Raw genomic sequence first — 20,288 nt, forward strand, 5'->3', positions numbered from 1 at the left:
AAAAGACCTTTTATTGGTAAAAAAAAATCATCTATCAATCAGAAGGCAGAAGGTATGGGATATTGTGTACAACAGGTTTTTCAGCAAAGTTTTGATCATTTGTGCAGTGTTGTGGACAGCCTCGGAGTCAAAAAGCTTAAGAACCACTATGAAAGTTAGTACCTTATATATTCTCAATTATGGGGCTTCAGTAGGAAGCTTCTAAAATTAACTGGGATAAACTGTGTAAACCTTCTGCAAAGCATTCGACACATCCCCGCTTTAGTGAGAAATAGAGCACCTTTCCCTTTAATTAGAATGGAGCCTGTGCGTGCAGCAGCCACTGCGCATGCGCACAAAAAGGTGCTGGAGAAAAACAACAACATTCATTGGAACAAGGGTGGAATCTATGGCAGTGCGAGACGACACCAGAATTCACTGATCTAATCCACATCTGAGCCCCTTTCACTTCGGCTTAATCTGTAGATGGTGTCGAGCCCATGAACCTGGCCAGTCAGAGCGGAGAGGCCGGCTGCAGCCAGCTGCTCTTCGCCAACTTTAATCAGGATAACACGTAAGAAAAGTACCACGCTACTGCTGCTGGCCTAATAGCCCATCTACTCGACCACAACACAATGCTGTCAGTATAAACAACGAGTAATTTGCACTGCAGTCTTGCGAAGCTGCGTTTGTTGTAACTGAAGCGGTTTCGCTGCGTCGTCGCGCGAGTGCAGTGCGCATAGGATGATAAAGCGTGCTAACTCACTCTTGTCATGCTTTCTGACTTCTAAGTCGGTCCCTCTTAAGACAGTTACACAAGATGTGTTAATGCGCTTTTGTTTGATTTAAATCAACACCCAATTTTGCAGTGTGAAGTAAAGTTGAAAAAAATCACCCACGAGACTTGTAGCACTAGCGCCAGTGCTAACGAGAAAAATACAAATTTGGTTTTCTGCAAAGCTTTATGTCAGCCTAACAGTGTGAAATATTAAATACGGGGTGTAAATTAACGTTTGGTTATATATATATCATTTAGCAAGTGTTAAATAAAGTGATCTTTTATCAGCGTGTTTAATGAAGTAGGACGACACAGCAAAAGTAACGTTAGCTCAGATGTTAGCAACACCAGAGTAACCTATGACTTAAAACTGAGCGTTCATTTTGTTTTTTGGTTGATAGTTTCTATGCAATTTTATGTTTTTGAGAAGCCGTTGGTTTATCTTTCCAGCTGTCAACTTAGCCAAAGCTCAAATCATTTTGACTCCTGGGGTGTAACTGGCTCACCTCACAGACAATACCGCCAGTGTTTTATAACTAATAACAGCTGCTACATTTCAGCACTATAGAAAGTAAACTACTCTGAAATAGTTTACTGTCTCCTGACTTGTGTATCTTGAAGTTCGATTGCAAAATAGCCCTTAACACATTTCACCATCAGGTCAACAACCTGTTTTAGTCATTAAACAAACCAGTAGACCATAAAGAAGTGGATTTGTGTTTTAATCACTTACTGTAGCGTTTCATTATTGTTACCTCTTTGCTTTCCAGATCCCTAGCTGTTGGTACCAAGTCCGGGTACAAGTTTTTCTCCTTGTCATCAGTGGACAAATTGGAACAAATTTACGAATGTAGTAAGTTATTTTTGTTTTAGTTATTGTCAGCCTTTATTCAGCTTGTGTAGTCATGCAAATCATGTCTAGTAATGCTGCTTATACTTCTGGCATGATACAAGTTGATTGAAGGGGTTGATAATGTCTCTCAATGGCCTTTAACTAAATTCAGAAAAAAGTGTCTTCCTGTCTGTAAGTGTTAAACTTCAAAAAAGTAAGGGGGCAGGATGTAGACATTTAAAAATTTCCAGGGGTTTGTTAGTTATTTTTGCTACATCCCTGTAGTCCAATGGTTCTCAAACAGTGGCCTCAACATACTACCAAGGAGGGGATGCAGGATGACTTATGAGTACCTAAATTAAATAAATTATTATATATATATATATATATATATAAATATATATATATATATATATATATATATATATATATATATATATATATTATTAAAATAATCTAAAAAAGTTTCAAAATCATATCCAGTCCATAACTTCTTGTTATTGAAGAACATACAGTTCTTGAAAATTCTTTCATCACAAAATAAATTGTGGTTAATTAAATTAATAAATCAGTACGCTCAGTTTCTGTAAAAAAAAATGGTTGAAAAAACAAGCAGCTTAATTACAGCATAATTATCAAAACTATATTCGCTGCTATTATGGGGGAAAGACTTTGAATAATAAACGGGGAGCTTTTGAGTTGAAAAGGTTGAGAATCACTGCTGTAGTGCGTAATAAATGTTTGCATGAGTGTAGTGCATAAGACGTGTTTTATATTCTCATGTATTTGTGCTCAGCTGACACAGAAGATGTGTGCATCGTGGAGAGATTGTTCTCCAGCAGCCTTGTCGCTATTGTCAGCCTTAAGGCACCTAGGAAGCTGAAAGTCTGTCATTTCAAGAAAGGGACTGAGATATGCAACTACAGCTACTCAAACACTATACTGGCTGTAAAGCTAAACAGACAGGCAAGTCAGCAAACATCCATTTCCTGTGATGCATGTTTACAGTATTGTGTTTTATTACAAGTGATCAGACCATATGAGAATGTTGCAAACCTGCTTTATTTCCACAGAGACTGATAGTGTGTTTAGAGGAGTCACTCTATATCCACAACATTAGGGATATGAAAGTACTACATACCATTCGAGAGACCCCTCCGAATCCTTCCGGTGCGTACCGCTGCTTGCCATCAGTGCATCATTGTCAGTGTGCTGTTTTTTTCCAGACTTTTCATGGGGAAGTACATGTAGCAGCTGCTTCTTTCAGAAAGATCTAGTGCTCTATTTATGTTTGGGGAACTGAAAGCGTAGGTTTGCGACCCTGTTACGAATGGCCTGGCCTTGTCGTTATTAGTATTAACCAGACAGATGTTTTATTTGTGATTATTAATGTCAGTAAATATTTATAGGACTATGTACCCTGTCAATCAGTAATGACAACTGTTACTTGGCCTATCCGGGAAGTGCAACAATTGGAGAGACAAGTTTTTGACACTGTCAATCTGGTAAGTACTGTGTAGTTTTAATGTTTGCCATAATTTTGGTTTTGAGGGATTGTGTTAAACAGGGTTGGTCACTATGTCTGTGTGTGTGTGTGATATTCCTTCCCAGAGGGCAGCTAACATGATACCTGCCCATGATAGTCCACTAGCAGCACTGGCGTTTGATGCAAGCGGCACTAAATTGGCCACGGCATCTGAGAAGGTAGAGCTGTGTGTGTGTGTGTGTGTGTGAGACACTCATTCAGATTAGAAGAAAGTTGTGTGTGTGTGTGTGTGAGACACTCATTCAGATTAGAAGAAAGTTGTGTGATATGGCCAATATTCACATAATTCTCTTCTAACTAATTCAGTGAATCGATTCCAAACTCTGTATTGTCAATCAAAAATGTTTACGGAAGTCACTGCGTGGTATTCTTCATAAATATATATTTTTTTTTAGTTAAAAATATATGAAGGCTCTTTATTACTGTGGGTTGTATTTGTGAATACAAGTAAATGATTAAATGTCATTATTTTAAACAACTTTATAACTAGTTTTTTTAATCTGTTGCGTTAAAAGTTTTGATTTTTGAATCTGCTTGGCTACAGTTGTTTGGTTGATAATGGATTGTAGCTCCAGTTTTTCAATTTTTAGTGATATTGCCCAACTATATGCACTACCAATCAAATTTTTGGGGTTAATAATGTTTATGAAAGAAGTCTAATGAAGTCTAATTCATGTTTACTAATGAAAATAATACTAATGTTTATGAAAAGCAGTAACATTGTGCAAAAATATTGCAATTTAAAACATATTTTCTATTTTAAAATATAATTTATTACTGTGACGGCAAAGCCGAATTTTCAGCATCATAACTCCAGTCTTCAGTGTCACATGATCATTTAGAAATCATTCTAATATGCTGATTTGGTGCTTAAGAAACATTTTTTCAATGTTTCAATATTGAAAACAGTTGTGCTGCTTCATATTTGTGATTTTTTTTTTTTTGATACATAGAAAGTTCAAAATAACAGCATTTTATTTTTAAATAATCTGCAACATTATAAATATCTTGACTGTCACTTTTGAGCAATTTAAGGTGTCCTTGATGAATAAAATATTAATTTCTTTCAAATTTTTGAATGGTGTTTGCATACTGACCTTCAAGATTTAAAGTGCTGAGTAATAATGGATCAAGAGTTTTAGTTTATTGTAACCTTACTCAGTTAAGTTTTCAAACCCTCTTTTCTTGGTATTATTTAGGGCACTGTAATCCGAGTGTTCTCCATTCCAGAGGGCCAAAAGCTCTTTGAGTTCCGGAGGGGAGTTAAGAGGTAGTAAACTATTACCATACTATATTTGAATCGATACAAAACACCAAGAACTATAATAAGCACACAGAGTGAAAACAATGCTCTTTCTTTAATTATCCCTCGACAGATGTGTGAGCATCTGTTCCCTGCCTTCAGTATGGAGGGACTCTATCTGTCTGCCTCGAGCAACACGGAGACAGTTCATATTTTTAAGCTGGAGACCCAGAGAGAGAAGTCAGTGTAATGATGCCCACTGAAATAAGTGGTTCTTCAGACCTTCTTCTCACATCTCAAACACAATCCTGTGGATTTCTACACTTTCCTTTTTATTGATTAAAATCTTGTTTGAGCAAGACCAAGCCTCCTTCTGATAACAGATCTACAAGCTGCACTAAAAACAGAAAATAGGCACTTTCTTTTTGATCTTTTATTATGCAACCAACTCATGTTTTTTTATTTTCATCTTAGGCCTCAAGAGGAGCCTACTACTTGGACGGGATACTTTGGGAAAGTATTGATGGCCTCCACAACGTATCTGCCTGCACACGTAACAGAGATGTTCACTCAAGGAAGGGCATTTGCCACAGTCAGACTGCCCTTTTCAGGTCACAAGAACATCTGCGCTCTGGCCATGTGAGAAAACCATTCAATCTAAATATGCTATCAGCGACAACGATGTGTCTCTGATTATCTTGCTTGTGATTGGTTTCTAGAATCCAGAAGATCCCACGCCTGCTGGTGGCTGCAGCAGATGGCTATCTTTACCTGTACAACTTGGACCCACAGGAGGGGGGAGAGTGCACACTAATGAAACAGCATAAGTGAGATCCAGTGTTACCAAGCTGGAACAATCTATCAGACTACTAGTCTATACGGTCTCACTTTATTTTAAGGTCCAGTTCTCACTATTAACTAACTATTAATTACTGTTTATTAATAGTTAGTAAGCTAAGTGTTAAGTTTAGGTATTGGGTAGGATTAGGGATGTAGAATATGGTCATGCAGCAGAATATGTGCTTTATAAGTACTAATAAACAGCCAATATACAAGTAATATGCATGCTAATATGCAACTAATTAATAGTGAGAATTGGTCCCTATATTATAGTGTTACCGTCTATACATATACTATCGTAAAAGTTTGGGGTTGGTAAGGTTTTAACATGTTTCTGAATGAAGTCTCTGGATACATTTTAAACTAATTTATTCCTGTGAAGGATCAAAGCATGATCCTTCAGAAATCATTCTAATATGTTGATTTACGTAGGAATCTTTTTTTTATGATAAAAACAGGGAAACAGTGATCAGTTTTTTTTCAGGATTCTTTGATAAACAGCATTTATTTGATATAAGATAAATGTCTTTACTGTCACTTCCGATCAATTTAATGCATCCTTGCTGAAGAAAAGCATTCATTTCTTTCAGAAAAAAATCTTAATGGCCCCAAAATTTTGAATGGTAATGTATACGTAGTATGTTTTTGTTGGTTATTGAGTATCCTGTACAATTTACTGTGAACCACAAACAGGACTAACAGTTCTGATGCATTGTTCTGGGTAATCCCACTCTATAGCTGAATGCTAAATGTCAAATATTTTCTGATTGGCCGGGATTTTTCTCTCTCTCTCTCTCTCTCTCTCTCTCTCTCTCTCTCTCTCACTCTCTCTCTCTCTCTCTCTCTCTCTCTCTCTCTCTCTCTCTCTCTCTCAGTTTGTACATGAAAAAAGAGGAATTGCTTGACACTCAAAACTTAATGAATCATGGCTAGTAAAGAGTGTAATAAAAAAAAAAAAGGACAAGGGGCCATTTTTATTGTCTTTTTTTTTTGTTTGTTTTTTTCTCCAGTTTAGTTGAGTGGTGGTGTTGTTTTTAATAGTCTTGCAGTGAGACTAATTAATCTATAAAAACACAGTTTCCAATTACTGGTTGTCTCTTCACTGAAACAAGGTCTTAAAAGGCTGTGTGTTTAAGTTAATAATTGTATTAAATAGTTCGTATTGTAATGGTATCTGTCTGAAAACTAGTTTTAGGTTTAAACTGATTGAAATGTCATGTGAATTTCTCATGTCAATATGTTTTTTCCTTTAGGTTAGATGGAAGTGCAGAGGCAGCGAATGAAATTCTTGAACAAACCGCTCACGACCGGCCACTTGTGGCACAGACCTACAGTGCTGCTGTTGCCAAAGGTAAGAAGCTGTCCTTTTCTCTCAAAGAATCATAGAATGTAATTGTTAAAATGTCCTTGAATGGTTTTCATTGGCTCAGGTTACACTGAGGATCAGGGGGCGGTGGGGGGTGCTGGACTGGAGGATGACATGAACACCCTGCACCTGGACGAAGAGAACGAGCAGCCTCCGTTAATCCTGGAAACAGACTGAGCTGCTGCCAGTCATGCCCTGGATGGAAGATGGAAGCGACTGAGTGACATTGCAGAGGGGGGTTCCCTCCTCTGGTGCTGCTATGTATGGACATGTGTGACCAGATAGAGAAAGGGATTAAAAGAGAGATCATTTTAAAGCAAGCCTAGCTGTAGCCTTATTCTGTCTGTTGTTGCGTATAGATGTTTCCTTTCCCCCACCCTTGTGGCTTTATAAAACCTGGTGAATTTTTATTTTGTTTCCCTACCTGTTTTTTAATGCCCAGTTATGTCCTTAATCAGACCAAAATATGAAATCCAAGCTGCAGGTGTCACATTTCTTAGCTTTGCATGTACATGTGCCAAGAATAGAAATCCTAGAAAACCTTTGCTTTCATGTAGATGGTTCTGATGTGTTTGCTGGCCATTTCTCCTCTTGAACATTTCCATTTGTGTCTGTTTTTTAATTGTGACTGAAAGCGAACTGGCTTGCGCCGCCTGCTACATCACCACACAGCTGTGCAGTGTCTGCATTGTGGAGTCCCTTACCAATCATCAACATCTGTGGCAAATGTGAATATTGTCCTGTAATAATGTATATGATGTGTTAACATGACGGCCTGGTTACAATTACTGTTTGAACAGTGTTTTTAACAGGCTCAGAGGGTTGTTTTTAGTTTGATCTTGAATTACTGCATCTGTACACGCACATGCTTTACAATACTCTCTTTTAATTAATCCTATGCCACATTAAGGTTAAACAGGCAATGTGGCGATCAAAACTTTGTTTGGCTTTGAATTACACCTCGTGTCTTCATCCGGCCTGATTGCTTTGAAAAAGTTGTATTATTTTAAGTTCCTAACACTTAAGTAACCTCTATAGTAGAACTGATGACTGATGAAGGCATTTAATGTATTGATTTGAGAAGGACCTGGCCTCTGCTGAATGTGGTTTCAAGAGGCAGCCGGTCATCAACTTGTTTCTAGAACATTTTGTTTGAAACTTAAGGAATGAATGAAGGAAGTTAGTAGAAGTCATGCCTTGTCTCTTTGATTTATTCTCAATACCAGCAGCTGATGATTGCTCATGAGCCTCATTTTTGGTAGGTTCCTACTCTGAGGGCCTTGTCCTTTGCAAAAAGCGGAATATATTTCACTATAAACATCAATCTTTAGTAGAAGGTTGCAGCATTTAACTTACAAATGGGGTATGTTCTCTCAGACATGCATGTGGACGTCAGTCTGAACAGACAGGTCACATGGTCTGACAGTTGAACCACAATAGGTCAAATGTTTAAAGTGATATCCAGGGTTCTTTTGAAAAATAAGAGGACCAGGGTTTTTGAATGTGATTACCAAATATTCACAATAATACACAATGTTAGCCGGTGTGTCCAAATGAGCACACAGAGCAAACAAAAAACAGGCATTCTGAGAAACTGCCTGAATTCTTGGAGCTCTAAAGAATCTTGAGATGATTTTTATGCATGATTGCCTCTTGAGCATGTTTTGATGTTGCATATCAACAAATGTCAGTAATAAATTGACTTGCATCTTCATCAGCCAATGAGCTCTAATCCCCCAAGGCCACTTTAATCTGTTTTCTAATGATTTTTGTATAAAATGTAAATTGTTCCATATAAAAATAAAATAAAACGTCTGTTGAAAATGTTTAGCATCTTATTAGACCCCCCCCACCCCCATTCCTTTTTTAATTCAGTGTAGAGAGTGGTGTACTGATCTTTTATGTTCATTAAGCATATCTCATATTACATAGAGTTGCATTGAAATTATTGGGTTAACACAGGAAATATTCAGCATGTTAAACCTCAGCAAGGAATCATTTTTATTTCATTAGTTTCAACTGCAGTTTAAAAATCCAATGCAAGGTACCTGCACTATTTAAAGAAAAGCAATCTATGACCAGCACATAAATTCAGACAAAATTCAGTTTTTGGTTCATCTAGAACCACTTTCCTAAATTTTATCAGTATTAAACCCTTAAACCACTTACACTTAATCAAAACATAATCTTGGAAATGTGTAGACAACTGCATTAAAAAATAGAGAGATCGCAAAAAGGCAAGCAATATGAACGGCAGACATTTTTGTTCTGATGTCTGCAATGTCTAGACAATCTTGAGGTCCTTCATTGCAGATTCAAGGGTCTGAAACAGAATTAACAAAATAATAATATCAATCTTTATGCACTTTTTGACTACTGCTAACAAATGAATAATTATGAAATTCACAAAAGTTAAACAAGTACCTTTACATCCCAAATAGTCATGCCTCCGTCCATACCAGTGGTGCAGAACTTGGCACACTGTGCTTTCCCCCCATTAAGAATTGAGATTTGGCTAAGAAGTGATAAAAAAAAAAAAAAATACATTAACAGATCAAAATGTCGATTGTTGTATATTAATGTTTCAAGTTTAAGTATTTTCAGCATCACTACAGGCAGCAAACGGAATTGCAATCTGTTTATTTAAAGGGATACTCCACCCCAAAATGAAAATTTTGTCATTAATCACTTACCCTTATGTCATTCCAAACCCGTAAAAGCTTCGTTCGTCTTCGGAGCACAATTTAAGATATTTTGGATGAAAACCGGGAGGCCTGTGACTGTCCCATAGACTGCCAAGTAAATAACAGTGTCAAGGTCCATAAAAGGTAAGTCGTCATCAGAATACTCCATCTGCCATCAGACGTGCAATCTGGGTTATATGAAGCGACGGGAACACTTTTTGTAAGCAAAGAATGGTGGTCTGAGAATGGTCTGATGGCAGATGGAATATTCTGATGATGACTTTCATATCTTTTATGGACCTTTACAGTGTTATTTACTTTGCAGTCTATGGGACAGTCACAGGCCTCCCGGTTTTCATCCAAAATATCTTAAATTGTGTTCCAAAGACGAACGGAGCTTTTACGGGTGTGGAACAACATGGGGGCAAGTGATTAATGACAAAATTTTCATTTTGGGGTGGAGCATCCCTTTAATGCTGGGTGGGGCATTTCAACATTTGCTCAGTCAATCTTGTGATTTTTGGGGCGGAGCTATTCGTTTCACCAATTAAAGGACAGGGAGTGTTTGAAACGTATTTTTAATGCCACAGTGAATCAGAAATGACAAACTTTCAACATAAAGGAATGAGGCTGAAAGACAAAAAATAGGCCGTACCTGATGCTGTTCTTGTGCACAGACTCCAGGACAGCTTCTTTGCTGTCAGTGGTGGCTTTCTTATCCAGGTTCTGGAAGCGTTCTCTTGCTGTCATGCCCTTCTGAGCACTCTGTTTTGGTACGTCAAGTTTTCCTCCAAAAGACAAGGCTGCTTTGTTCGAATCATAGACAAACAACACAGGGTAGCAGTCATGGCCCTGAAAAACATATGAAAATAAGGGGACAATCTAAAAAACACATTACTTTGGCATCAAGGCCTGACATCTGAAGATACTTACAGCTGCCACTAGGCTGTTCTCAGTAATGAAAGTCACACACAGAAGAGGCAAGGTTTCTGAAGTAAGACTGGCGCAGCTGACAAGATGAAAAACCGAAATGATTTGGTAAATATGATTTTTAAAGGCAAGTGCATACAGGGCCAGATTTGAAAGGCAATACTCACACAGCAGTCTTTCCTCCCTCAGCCACTGCCACAGTGCTGTCATGGCTGGCCCAGGCCACACGATTCCCGCTGTCCGAGAAACAGACGCCGTGCACCCAACCTGCAGTTCCAGTAGATTCGAACATGACCTCTCCAAAGGGCATTTTAGAGCCCCATGCTGTTGGAGCAGGCTTCTCTTCTACTTCCTTTATGTAAGCAGAAAAGATCCTGGATGGGGATTTAACAAATAGGACGTTCAAATAACAGCCATACTCATAAAAGAGACATAATAATGCAGATAAGATTTAACTAACCTGCATTTAAAGTCACATGATCCAGCTGCTAAAAGAACGTTATTGGGGTGCCAGTCCAAACAAAGGATAGTAGAGCGGATGGGCTTCTTAATGTGTTTGCACACCCACCTAGCATAATAAAAAAATAACTTTAAGCATCTTAGATACAACAAATAAAAACAATTGATTAGTTTGTATTATCTGACAGTAACTAATGTCTGCTGAAATCATAAGATGTAGTTCATAATACAACATTGGATAGTTCTGGTCCTCGAATTATTGTTATAACAGTCGAATAGCACAGGGATTTTTCATTATCCTTATGAAAATTAACCATGGTTTTACTACAGTAAAAGTGTAGTAACCATGGTTTTTGACATATTGATTACCAGTTTTACTACAAATACCATGGTTTATCTATGGTTAGTATAAAAAAACCATTTTTAATTAAAGTTTACCATGTACTAATGACATGGACTGTAATATTTTTTTTGGTTTTATCCATAGTAAAACCATGGTTAATTTTCATAAGTGTAGTATTTTTCCTTGATTTCTGCAGGTTTCTTAGTTTCGCTAGTGGGTGGTGACAGTGACTTTAAAAGTGAGTCATTGAATCATTTATTCACCTAAGGCTGGCTGCAAACTAGACGATTTTAAGCCAATAGAGATTTTTAGCCAATGAGAGCGAAAAGGGGTCACCTACTGGATGTTGCATGCTTCTGTTGCTGAAACTTGGCAGCCACAAAAATACCATGAAAGCAGAGAACATCACCCATATTCTTTTTTATACTTTGTTTTTTCACTGTGAAACAGAACGCGCGCCAGGAGAGCCAGCTGACAACATTGATTGTCCTCTATTTGTTTTTCCTCTCTAGTCACGTTTGATCTCGAGAGTCTCCGTGAGATCAATTCTCACTGAAATCGTTCCTACAATCAAGTGTGTGGTCTCTCGTGGTCTGGTCGAATCGTCAAGTGAATGCGTTAATAGGATTATAAGGCTAAAAATCGGTTTAACTCTTCTTGTCTGTGGTCTCCCATGGTTTTAAAGCTGGTTAAGTTTTGAAAATCGTCTAGTGTGCAGCCAGCTTTATTCGCTCAAAAACACTGGGGGTGCTTCTCAATCAGAAGGTTGCAGATTCTTCCAGGAACTAGACAAGTGATTGCTACTGAATTCAGAACTGCATACCAACCATCCTAACACTTTTACCATATCTTTTCATGGTAGAAATAAAAAGAGTAGTATGCTAGTATGGGGTTCTGAATTCAGCACATATGATTGAGTGAGTCATTAGCCATTAACTTAAATGATTATTTCAAATAAAATAAAAAAAGATTCTTTCAGGACCTAACCAAGTAGCTGTATGTACTGTATGTAATTCAAGTGATTCATTCAAAAACACTGACTGATTCAGGAATGAAACGAGTGAGTCATATAATCATTCATTAAACCGATTTCTTAATAAAGGTGGGTTTGTTTAGCAACGCCACTAAATGCGTTGCTAGGCAAATTCCGCTGTTCCTTTGTCTATTCTCCCTTCGACAATGAAATAGAAACTTGTGTCTAAGAAGTTATTCAGTATTGTTAGTAGTAGTGTTTATTGAACTACTTTATTGTATTAAAGCAATATCACATTCACGCTGTTTGTCTATCAGCAAGATTATGATTGCCTGCGACCAAAACAGCTATTCTGGAATTCACAGCAACAGCGCGATAGCTTGAATATTTCGAGTTAAATATGGTCACTTGCAGCTCATCACATGAGTTAATGTGTAACGTGTAACCTGTAATCCAGCATTGTAGCACATGGAAGTGTCTGAAAGTGACAAATCGACCGACGAATCAAGTTTCAATGCGATTGGTTAGTACCAGCATCCTCTACTGTGCATTTCTAGTCACGTCATTCCAAACACTGTTTTAAACCGAGCCATTTAAAAATAACAGAAAGCCCATCTGCCTCATAACATAAGTAGATACCAGCTCACTATATCCGTTTCTCCTGTCTGATACTCACCAGTCATTATCCTTCTCAAAATAGCAGACTGAGATCAGACGTGAGCCACTGCCCACTGCAAACTTGTTTTCTTTAGGAGACCATTTCACACAACGGGCGGCACGGTTGATCCTCAGAATGACCAGGGTGGGTTTCCATGCATCTCCCTTCAGGGTCCAGACGTACGCGTTACGGTCAGTGCCGCAGGTCACAATGCGATTGCTCTCTGGGGCCCAGTCAATGCCTGGGTGATGAAGAAACAACCTGCATGAGATGATGTTGGTCACAGTAATGCTCTGTGAATGTCAGGTGAACCTTCTAGACTTACCAGTTACTTGACCATTGTGCTCCTTCAGCACATGGATTTTGCTCCAGTTGTTTCCGTCCTTCTTGTAGATATGGACTTCATGGTTATTAGGACAAAGTGCAATTTCTAAAGGAAACGGGAATCCAGAGTTGAAAATATTCAACACAAGGACGAAAATACTTTGGCTTTATGCATTTGATAACAGCCTAAATATGTTATTAGTAAGTACTTGTTTATTCAAGGTTTATTAGTGCCACTTCCTGTGGCTAAAATAAATAAAATGATGAATAATATCCCTATAACTGTGAGGATTGCTGAGGAGAGGTTGGATTTATGATGGTGGGATATGTTTTGGTCTGGTGTAAAAAAAAAAAAAAAAAAAAAAATAGGTGAAGGAAATCCCATAGACTATCATTAAAATGGACCCCACTTTGCTCTTTTGGAGCAATGAAAAACTGCTAAAAACAGCCTAGCAACCACTTAGCAACACATTAAAAACTGCTAAAAACAGCCTAGCAACCACTTAGCAACACATTAAAAACTACTCAAAACACCTTAGGAACTGCATAGCAAAAAACACTCTGGCAGCCACCTGTAACTCTCTAACATTATGGCAGGCATCGCTCATGTTTGCAGAATAGTGTTTAAAGCCCCAGACACACTGCACGATTTTCAGCTGTCCCAGACGAAAGATTGGTATCGTGAAACAATCGAGGCAATTTCTGTGATTGTGACCATCAACGATCTTATTGATTGCTAAAATTTTGCAGTGTGTAGAAGGCTTAAAAGAAAATAGGTCTGTCCCAATACCCACACTGCTTCGAAGCAGTATTTGATTGATGAAGTGTATCACGTCATTTGCGAGATGACACCAGTATACAGTACTTGCAGTCCACACCAACATGAACACTTGGGCCTAATATCGGAAGTATGTCACATATTTAGCAAATGGTCAAGTACAAAGGCAGCAAGCGTGGAGATTGGGAACAGACCCAATCCTGGGTTCTGACACAGCGTCTATTTCCCGGCACAGCAGATGTTCTCTCACATTTTTTATAGGTGAGCTATGTTTTTAACAGCAGCAGTTAAACCTAAAAGTCTTTCTCAGCCGTCTCGTTTCCCTGCTGTTGCTCTGTGGTCTGGTGAAGACATACGGCATCAGCAACCAAGCACCATTCATGGTAAAACAGGAAGTCTGGGGGGAATTTGTCATTACTGCATGAAAAGAAAAGCAGGGCGGCAGCAGTGAAAAGACACAACTTTGACATTTATTTTTGCTCCTTAAAGATGTTTTTTTAAACTGTTAATTAAATTGTCTTGGGTTTTTGAGAGCAGGTTTCAGCAGAACAATGTAGACATTCAGTAAGGAGCTTGATGGGTGGTGGTTCACAAGACGATTTAAAACTCTAATAAATGTTAAAATTCATGTAATATGGGTAAGACGACCATCTCTACAAGGAAATGTTAAACATTAGTCCACAGTTCAAATCTCAACTCTCTTCAGAAATATCCTCAAAAGACGTATTTGATTCATGATCAAATAATAATTTGTGTATTCGGCAGTGATGCTCCCACATGAATACACAGTTCAGATGATGAAGGATATCTTTAGCCCTAGACACTGGGAACTGCTCCAAAGACTAAGAGATTTTGCAAGTATGAGAACTTACGAGTTCGGTCCTTGTTCCAGGCATGGCAGCTGATGGGTTCAAGAAGAAAGCTGTGATAAGACATGGCTGCTTCTTCCTGCAAATTCAATTTGAAGTAATTTTGAGATGTACTGGTAAAAACAATATTTGATCAAACCACTGCAACATGACACCTCATTCACTTCCGTAAAGGCATGTCACTTAAATGGAGAAGTTTTGAACTTCCCATTTAAATTCTTGTTCCTTTTCTTTTCTGGGTTTTTGACTTATTTCTGTCTTAGTCATACTTACAACTAAAATGGTTTTGCATTTGTAAAAGCAAGTATTATTATTTTCCTCAATGTTTGAAGTAAATTAAAACCAGACCAGAAGGGAATGCGACAAAGCCAGATGCTCCACTTACAAGAAAAACACATAAAACACCTCCACTATCTATCATAGTTTCCGTTTAAAACATAACGGTTCTCTCTGGTGAGGGAGTCTGCAGCAGTGAGTTTCAAGTGTCTGGCAGACCTTGTAAAATCTCTCACTACAGCTAGAAAGTCACGGAAATACTGAAACATACTTTCTAGTTGTCATTCTGCATGTTAGTGCATGTAAGTGAGGCACAAACCCCAGCATTCTGAATCTACAGATTGCTTCACATCTGAAAAAAAAAAAAAAAAATCTTCCAAATTCAGATAAACAAAACCATATGTGTTTTCTACTTACCGGGAAACCGTCAAAAACTGAGAGATGTGGGGGGAATGTGTCTGCAACAGAAGCCTAAGTTCGTGGACTCTGAGCAGTCAACACAAACGCTGGCTTTGCTCTGAATGAACTGAAGTATTTCCTTATTCGTTATTCTCTCCAAATATGCACTACTTCCCCTTCCCTGTTAGAAACATATAACCACTTCCTTGCGTGGGCAGCTGTCTGCTGGTGAGGAGGGTTTGCAGTTCAACTCCCCTTCACATTCTTTTCGCTTGCATGTTTTTGAAACCCTTCGTCTGCAAAGCAGATTTATGGTCACAAACTTTTTATTTGAATGAATCTTTATGTGCATTGTAATCATTTACGAGAACTGTTACTTTAAAACCAAAAAAACAACAACTGTATAACCCAACCTTGGGTTGCAATCTGAGAGCTGTGTATATCTAGTAGTATTTGAAAGCCTAGATGTTTCATGTTAGCATGGAAAGCAGCCAATCTCAGTGACAAAGGCATTGAATCAAACAGAAAGAGACGCCATTTGCAAATGGTTTGTAGTATACATTTATTTCTAGCAGACCATTTACATAAAATTCTCCTCTTAATTTAACACCTCTCCGGTTCCCCTGGAGACCCAGAACATTTTGATCAACCATCACACACTGCTGGGGTGCCAGCTTAGATTTTTTTTTTTTTTTCCTTAAAAAAAAAACAAGACAAAAAGAAATCAAAGCTCCTGACCCCTTTTTCCATTAGTGTTTTTCCATTTTTAAGAGTGTCATATCAGTTCACATCATTGCGCTGTGTTTTTTTTTTTTTTTTTTTTTCAGAAGTGTTATCGGAAATCTCCTTGTTAGTCTTCAAGCTGCATTGCTTGTGCTGTGTCATGCTAGTTAGTTTTACATGATCCGCAGGCCTTGGATTGAAGACTCTAAAGTCTGTGGAAAGAATTAAGTAAACAAGGTCATAATTCTGGTTAACTGTGACTCGAGGGATAAAACAGAAGCAAGTTAATGGCATGGAAAGTTGATGTTTGGCATAGTTTGGAAAGAATTAAATACAAACCTTGAAATCCCATATGGTCATTGCTCCGTCAATTCCTGTAGTGCAGAATTTGCGACAATCTCTTTTGTCTCCTTCATATATAGACACTTGGCTGCAAAGTTAAAATTAAAAATTATAAATAATCATGCACAATTACAATAATAAAAATGATCATTTATATACAAAGTTAGGGGTCAGTAAGAATTTAAATATTTTTGAAAGTCTCTTACACTCACAAAGGCTGCATTTATTTGATCTATACAGTAAAAACAGTAACAATGTAAAACTACTAATGTTTGGAAATAATTTATTATTCTGATAGCGAAGCTGCATTTTCAGCATCATTACTCCAGTCTTCAGTGTCACATGATCCTTCAGAAATCATTCTAATATGCCGATTTGCAGCTTAAGTATCATTTCTTATTATCCTCAGTGTTGTGCTGCTTAATATATTTGTGGAAACCATTTTTTCAGGATTTTCTGATGTACAAGAAGTTCAAAAGAACAGCATTTATTTGAAATAGAAATAGTTTGCAACATTGTAAATGCCTTTACTGTCATTTTTGATTGATTGAATTAATTTCTTTTGGAAAAAATCTCTTACTGACCACAACATTTACATTTATAATTTTTGCCCTACGTGATGCTGTTCTGATGCAGGGTTTCTAGGGTGCTATTGCGGTCCTCAGTGGTGGCCCTCTTGTCCATGTTGCGGAAGCGCTCCATGGCAGAAATGTTGCGCTGGATGCTCTGCTTTGGAATGTCCAACTTGGATACGAAGGTCAAGGTTCCACCATCATCAAAACTGAACAGCATAGGGCAGCAATCGTGACCCTGGCGGAAAATACTCTAGATTAGTTCCCAAAAAAAGGCAATCACCTTTAAAGTACGGCACATCGAAAATGTTACAACCAATGAAAAAAAACGTAAAGGTTCTTACTGCTGCCACAATGTTGTTCTCAGAAACAAAAGTCACACTCAGAAGGGCAAGGTATTCGGTCTTCAACTGACTTGGCCTGCAAAACAGAAGTGTGCTATTAGTCATAAACAAGCATGATGGATTACAAAAAGTCTCCATCCACAAATCATAAGCAGTTTTTTTTCCAAACACACACCATCCAATTCTAATACTCACGTTGAGCTTATTGTGGGGTCCACTACAGTGACGGTGCTGTCATGGCTGACCCAAGCCAGTTTGTTCCCACTGGCTGAGAAACAGACGCTGTGAACCCATCCTCCACTTCCTGCCCCGCCAAACTCTGCCATCACCTGCCCAAAGGGCATCTTGGACCCCCATGGGGTTGGAGCTGGTTTCTCATCCACCTCCTTGATGTACGCAGAGAATACCCTAAGAAACAAACATGCAAATATGATTCAGAGCGCTAACAAGAAGTTTATTTCAAAGCTATTGACATTTACACTGAAGGTTAACAAGCTTCAATATGCAGAATCACCTGCATTTGAAGTCACATGACCCAGCTGCCAGAAGCACATTATTTGGATGCCAGTCTAAACTGAGGACAGTTGAACGGATGGGCTTCTTGATGTGTTTACTAACCCACCTAAAAAAATAAATAAATAAATAAAATTATATATAAAGTGACGACCTGAAAGATAAATCAATCAGTGTAGTCCAACATATCAGCTGTGCCCTACCAATCATTTTCAGACTCAAAGTAGCAAACGGATATGAGTCGCGCTCCACTCCCCACTGCAAACTTGTTCTCCAGCGGAGACCATTTCACAAATGTGGCAGCACGGTTGATCCTGAGAATAACAAGGGTGGGTTTCCACACGCCGTCCTTTTGACTCCATACATAAGCATTACGGTCAGCTCCACAGGTCACAATACGATCACTTTTAGGAGCCCAATCAATGCCTGGAAAACAACAACAAGAACAAACAAATAATGATCAACTGTATATTTCAACATAATGTGAGGAATTTAAGAAATGTAACATTCGTGTTTGAAATTCAGTTTACAAGGAGTTTTTACCTGTGATGTGCCCGTTGTGTTCTTTTAATTCGTGAACTTTCACCCACTGATTCCCACTTTTCTTGTATATATGGACTTCATGATTGTTTGGACTGATAGCAATTTCTGTCATTTAAAAATAATACATGAGAGGAGGCATTGGTTCAGAAATGATCAAATCATGGATGCAGGCACCATCAACGAATAAATGACAACGGAAATCTTTCTTACGGGTCCTGTCCCTGTTCCATGCATGGCATGTGATTGGTTCCAACAAAAACTGGTGCAGTGACATTGTCTTCAAATACGTTGCACCTCTGCCTGAAAAGACACACAGTCATGTTTGATTGATATGGCAGTAATATTATAACTTCAATTAAACTGATTTTATATTTACATTTATTCATTTAGCAGATGGGTTTATCCAAAGAGACTTAAAAATGAGGAATTTAGTATAACAATACTGTGAATGCTTCCCAGCTGCCAAGACAAATACATGTAGGGTTTCTCTCACTAGAGTGATTGTGCAGGAGTTATTTCAAACACTAGGAGGTCCTCTCCACTCATACAGGCTGATCCAGTCCGGTTTTGATTTGTGACACTCAAATCTTGCTGTTTTGGCTTCTTTTTGAACTATTTTCTTTGCAGAGAACACATACAGGAACTAACTGGACACATTTTGTGTGGAAACGCAAGTTTATCGACATTAATTGCATGCTTACTGAACTGCTTATTCTGAGTTTAATAATAAATAATTCGCAATCGTGGAAAATCATGCACTCTGGATTTAGATGTAAATCATGGCTTCTTGAGTGTCAAAAACGATGAAACCCAGCACTGATAAACTGGCGAGCCGGGGCTAAATCACATCCATCAGTCTAAGTCTCCGACTAAATCTGCACTGTTTTTCTTTTGTAATCATATACTAACGCAAAAGCCGCCTGTTCAACCGGCAAAACCAGGTGACGGGTGTCAGTTCCCGGTTTTGGGCGTGGGTGAGGGAGAAGATCAATATCTGATGCCACAGGCTTCTGTTCGCGAGCTGCCTGCCTGCTACATTAGCCGACAGCTAACGCGAAAAACTGATCAAATTCAAGTACAATTACGCAGAGAGCTGGAAAAGAAGATTCCGGGTTTAAAGATAAAGGTCTGTAGTAACTCATACATACGTAAACAGTGTTACAACGCGAGTGAAGTTACAGAAATGTTCGTGGTTACATTTGAGGATCAGGAAGGCCTTGCTCAGGATGCCGGTTGAGTCCGCTCCCTGCTGTCGGAAAAAGGCATGACACGGGCCTCGTTTACCTGAACTGATGCTCCGCTTCTGGTGGAAATGTTCGTTAAGGATGTTCGCTCTCGGATGTTCACCAGGTGGACGGACTTGAATTCGCGGACTCTGGACAGTCGACACGAATTCACTCCGACGGCTCTTCTCGCTCCCTGATTTCGGCCTGTCAAGGAATCCAGGAAATGGCACACCGCTCAGCGCGCATGCGTACGCACGGCAAACGGTGGGCGTGTCCGTGTGCACTGGAAGCGCAAGTCATTCAGGAGACAATAGTGAGGGCGGTCCTGGGAGTGTACGAGTAGGCCAGGGTTCAAAGCAGTGTGCGTTTTTTGATCTAAGGCGGGATTAGATTTTTCATATTATTAAGTCCATGATAAAGACTAGTCCTTATCGGTGCAATATTGCAGTGTGGTTTTCTTGACGTTGTTTTGTTCGAAAGACCACTTCTCCCTCTTAATAGTCCTTTTTTTGTTCATTGCTCTCCTTGATTTTGATTCATGTGGGATGAATTCTGCCACTTTGGCAATTCTACAGTATAACCTTATAAAATCAAATTAGTTGTTTAAATATTGCATGTATGCATATGGGCTTCACTACCATATAAAAGATTGTGGTCAGTATTTTATTTATTATTTTTAATAAATTAATAATTGTATTTTGTGTCAAATTGATTAAAAAAAGGTGAAAGCAAAGATGTTCACATTGTT

At 38.5% G+C, this 20,288-nt stretch overlaps 3 protein-coding genes across 3 annotated transcripts; 1 reads left to right on the plus strand and 2 right to left on the minus strand.

Annotated features, from left to right (window-relative positions):
- Positions 1–325: 325 nt before the first annotated feature.
- LOC109050689 (WD repeat domain phosphoinositide-interacting protein 2) lies at positions 326–7,777 on the plus strand. The gene is given in 14 exon segments (XM_042721243.1): positions 326–553; positions 1,528–1,610; positions 2,386–2,555; positions 2,663–2,759; positions 2,999–3,068; positions 3,070–3,094; positions 3,201–3,293; positions 4,335–4,405; positions 4,512–4,528; positions 4,531–4,618; positions 4,853–5,017; positions 5,098–5,205; positions 6,472–6,569; positions 6,649–7,777. Coding segments are annotated over 14 exon segments (1,272 nt in total). The 5' UTR covers positions 326–479; the 3' UTR covers positions 6,762–7,777.
- A 784-nt stretch (positions 7,778–8,561) lies between these two features.
- On the minus strand, positions 8,562–15,451 carry LOC109050674 (actin-related protein 2/3 complex subunit 1B-like). Its single transcript, XM_019068256.2, has 10 exons — positions 15,296–15,451; positions 14,606–14,681; positions 12,957–13,061; positions 12,650–12,872; positions 10,659–10,766; positions 10,366–10,572; positions 10,202–10,277; positions 9,924–10,120; positions 9,009–9,099; positions 8,562–8,907 (listed from the first exon to the last, which is right to left on the minus strand). The coding sequence occupies exons 2-10, from the start codon at positions 14,667–14,669 to the stop codon at positions 8,869–8,871; spliced, it is 1,110 nt and encodes a 369-aa protein (XP_018923801.1). The 5' UTR covers positions 14,670–14,681; positions 15,296–15,451; the 3' UTR covers positions 8,562–8,868.
- Positions 15,452–15,822: 371 nt separating this feature from the next.
- Positions 15,823–19,780, minus strand: arpc1a (actin related protein 2/3 complex, subunit 1A). The gene is made up of 10 exons (XM_042721254.1): positions 19,599–19,780; positions 18,525–18,614; positions 18,315–18,419; positions 17,975–18,197; positions 17,773–17,880; positions 17,454–17,666; positions 17,259–17,334; positions 16,959–17,152; positions 16,340–16,430; positions 15,823–16,212 (listed from the first exon to the last, which is right to left on the minus strand). Exons 2-10 carry the CDS (start codon positions 18,586–18,588, stop codon positions 16,174–16,176), a joined length of 1,113 nt encoding a protein of 370 aa, XP_042577188.1. The 5' UTR covers positions 18,589–18,614; positions 19,599–19,780; the 3' UTR covers positions 15,823–16,173.
- Between the last annotated feature and the right edge of the window lie 508 nt (positions 19,781–20,288).

The sequence above is a fragment of the Cyprinus carpio genome, chromosome A3 (genome assembly GCF_018340385.1).
Source record: "Cyprinus carpio isolate SPL01 chromosome A3, ASM1834038v1, whole genome shotgun sequence".
Lineage (NCBI taxonomy): Eukaryota > Metazoa > Chordata > Actinopteri > Cypriniformes > Cyprinidae > Cyprinus > Cyprinus carpio.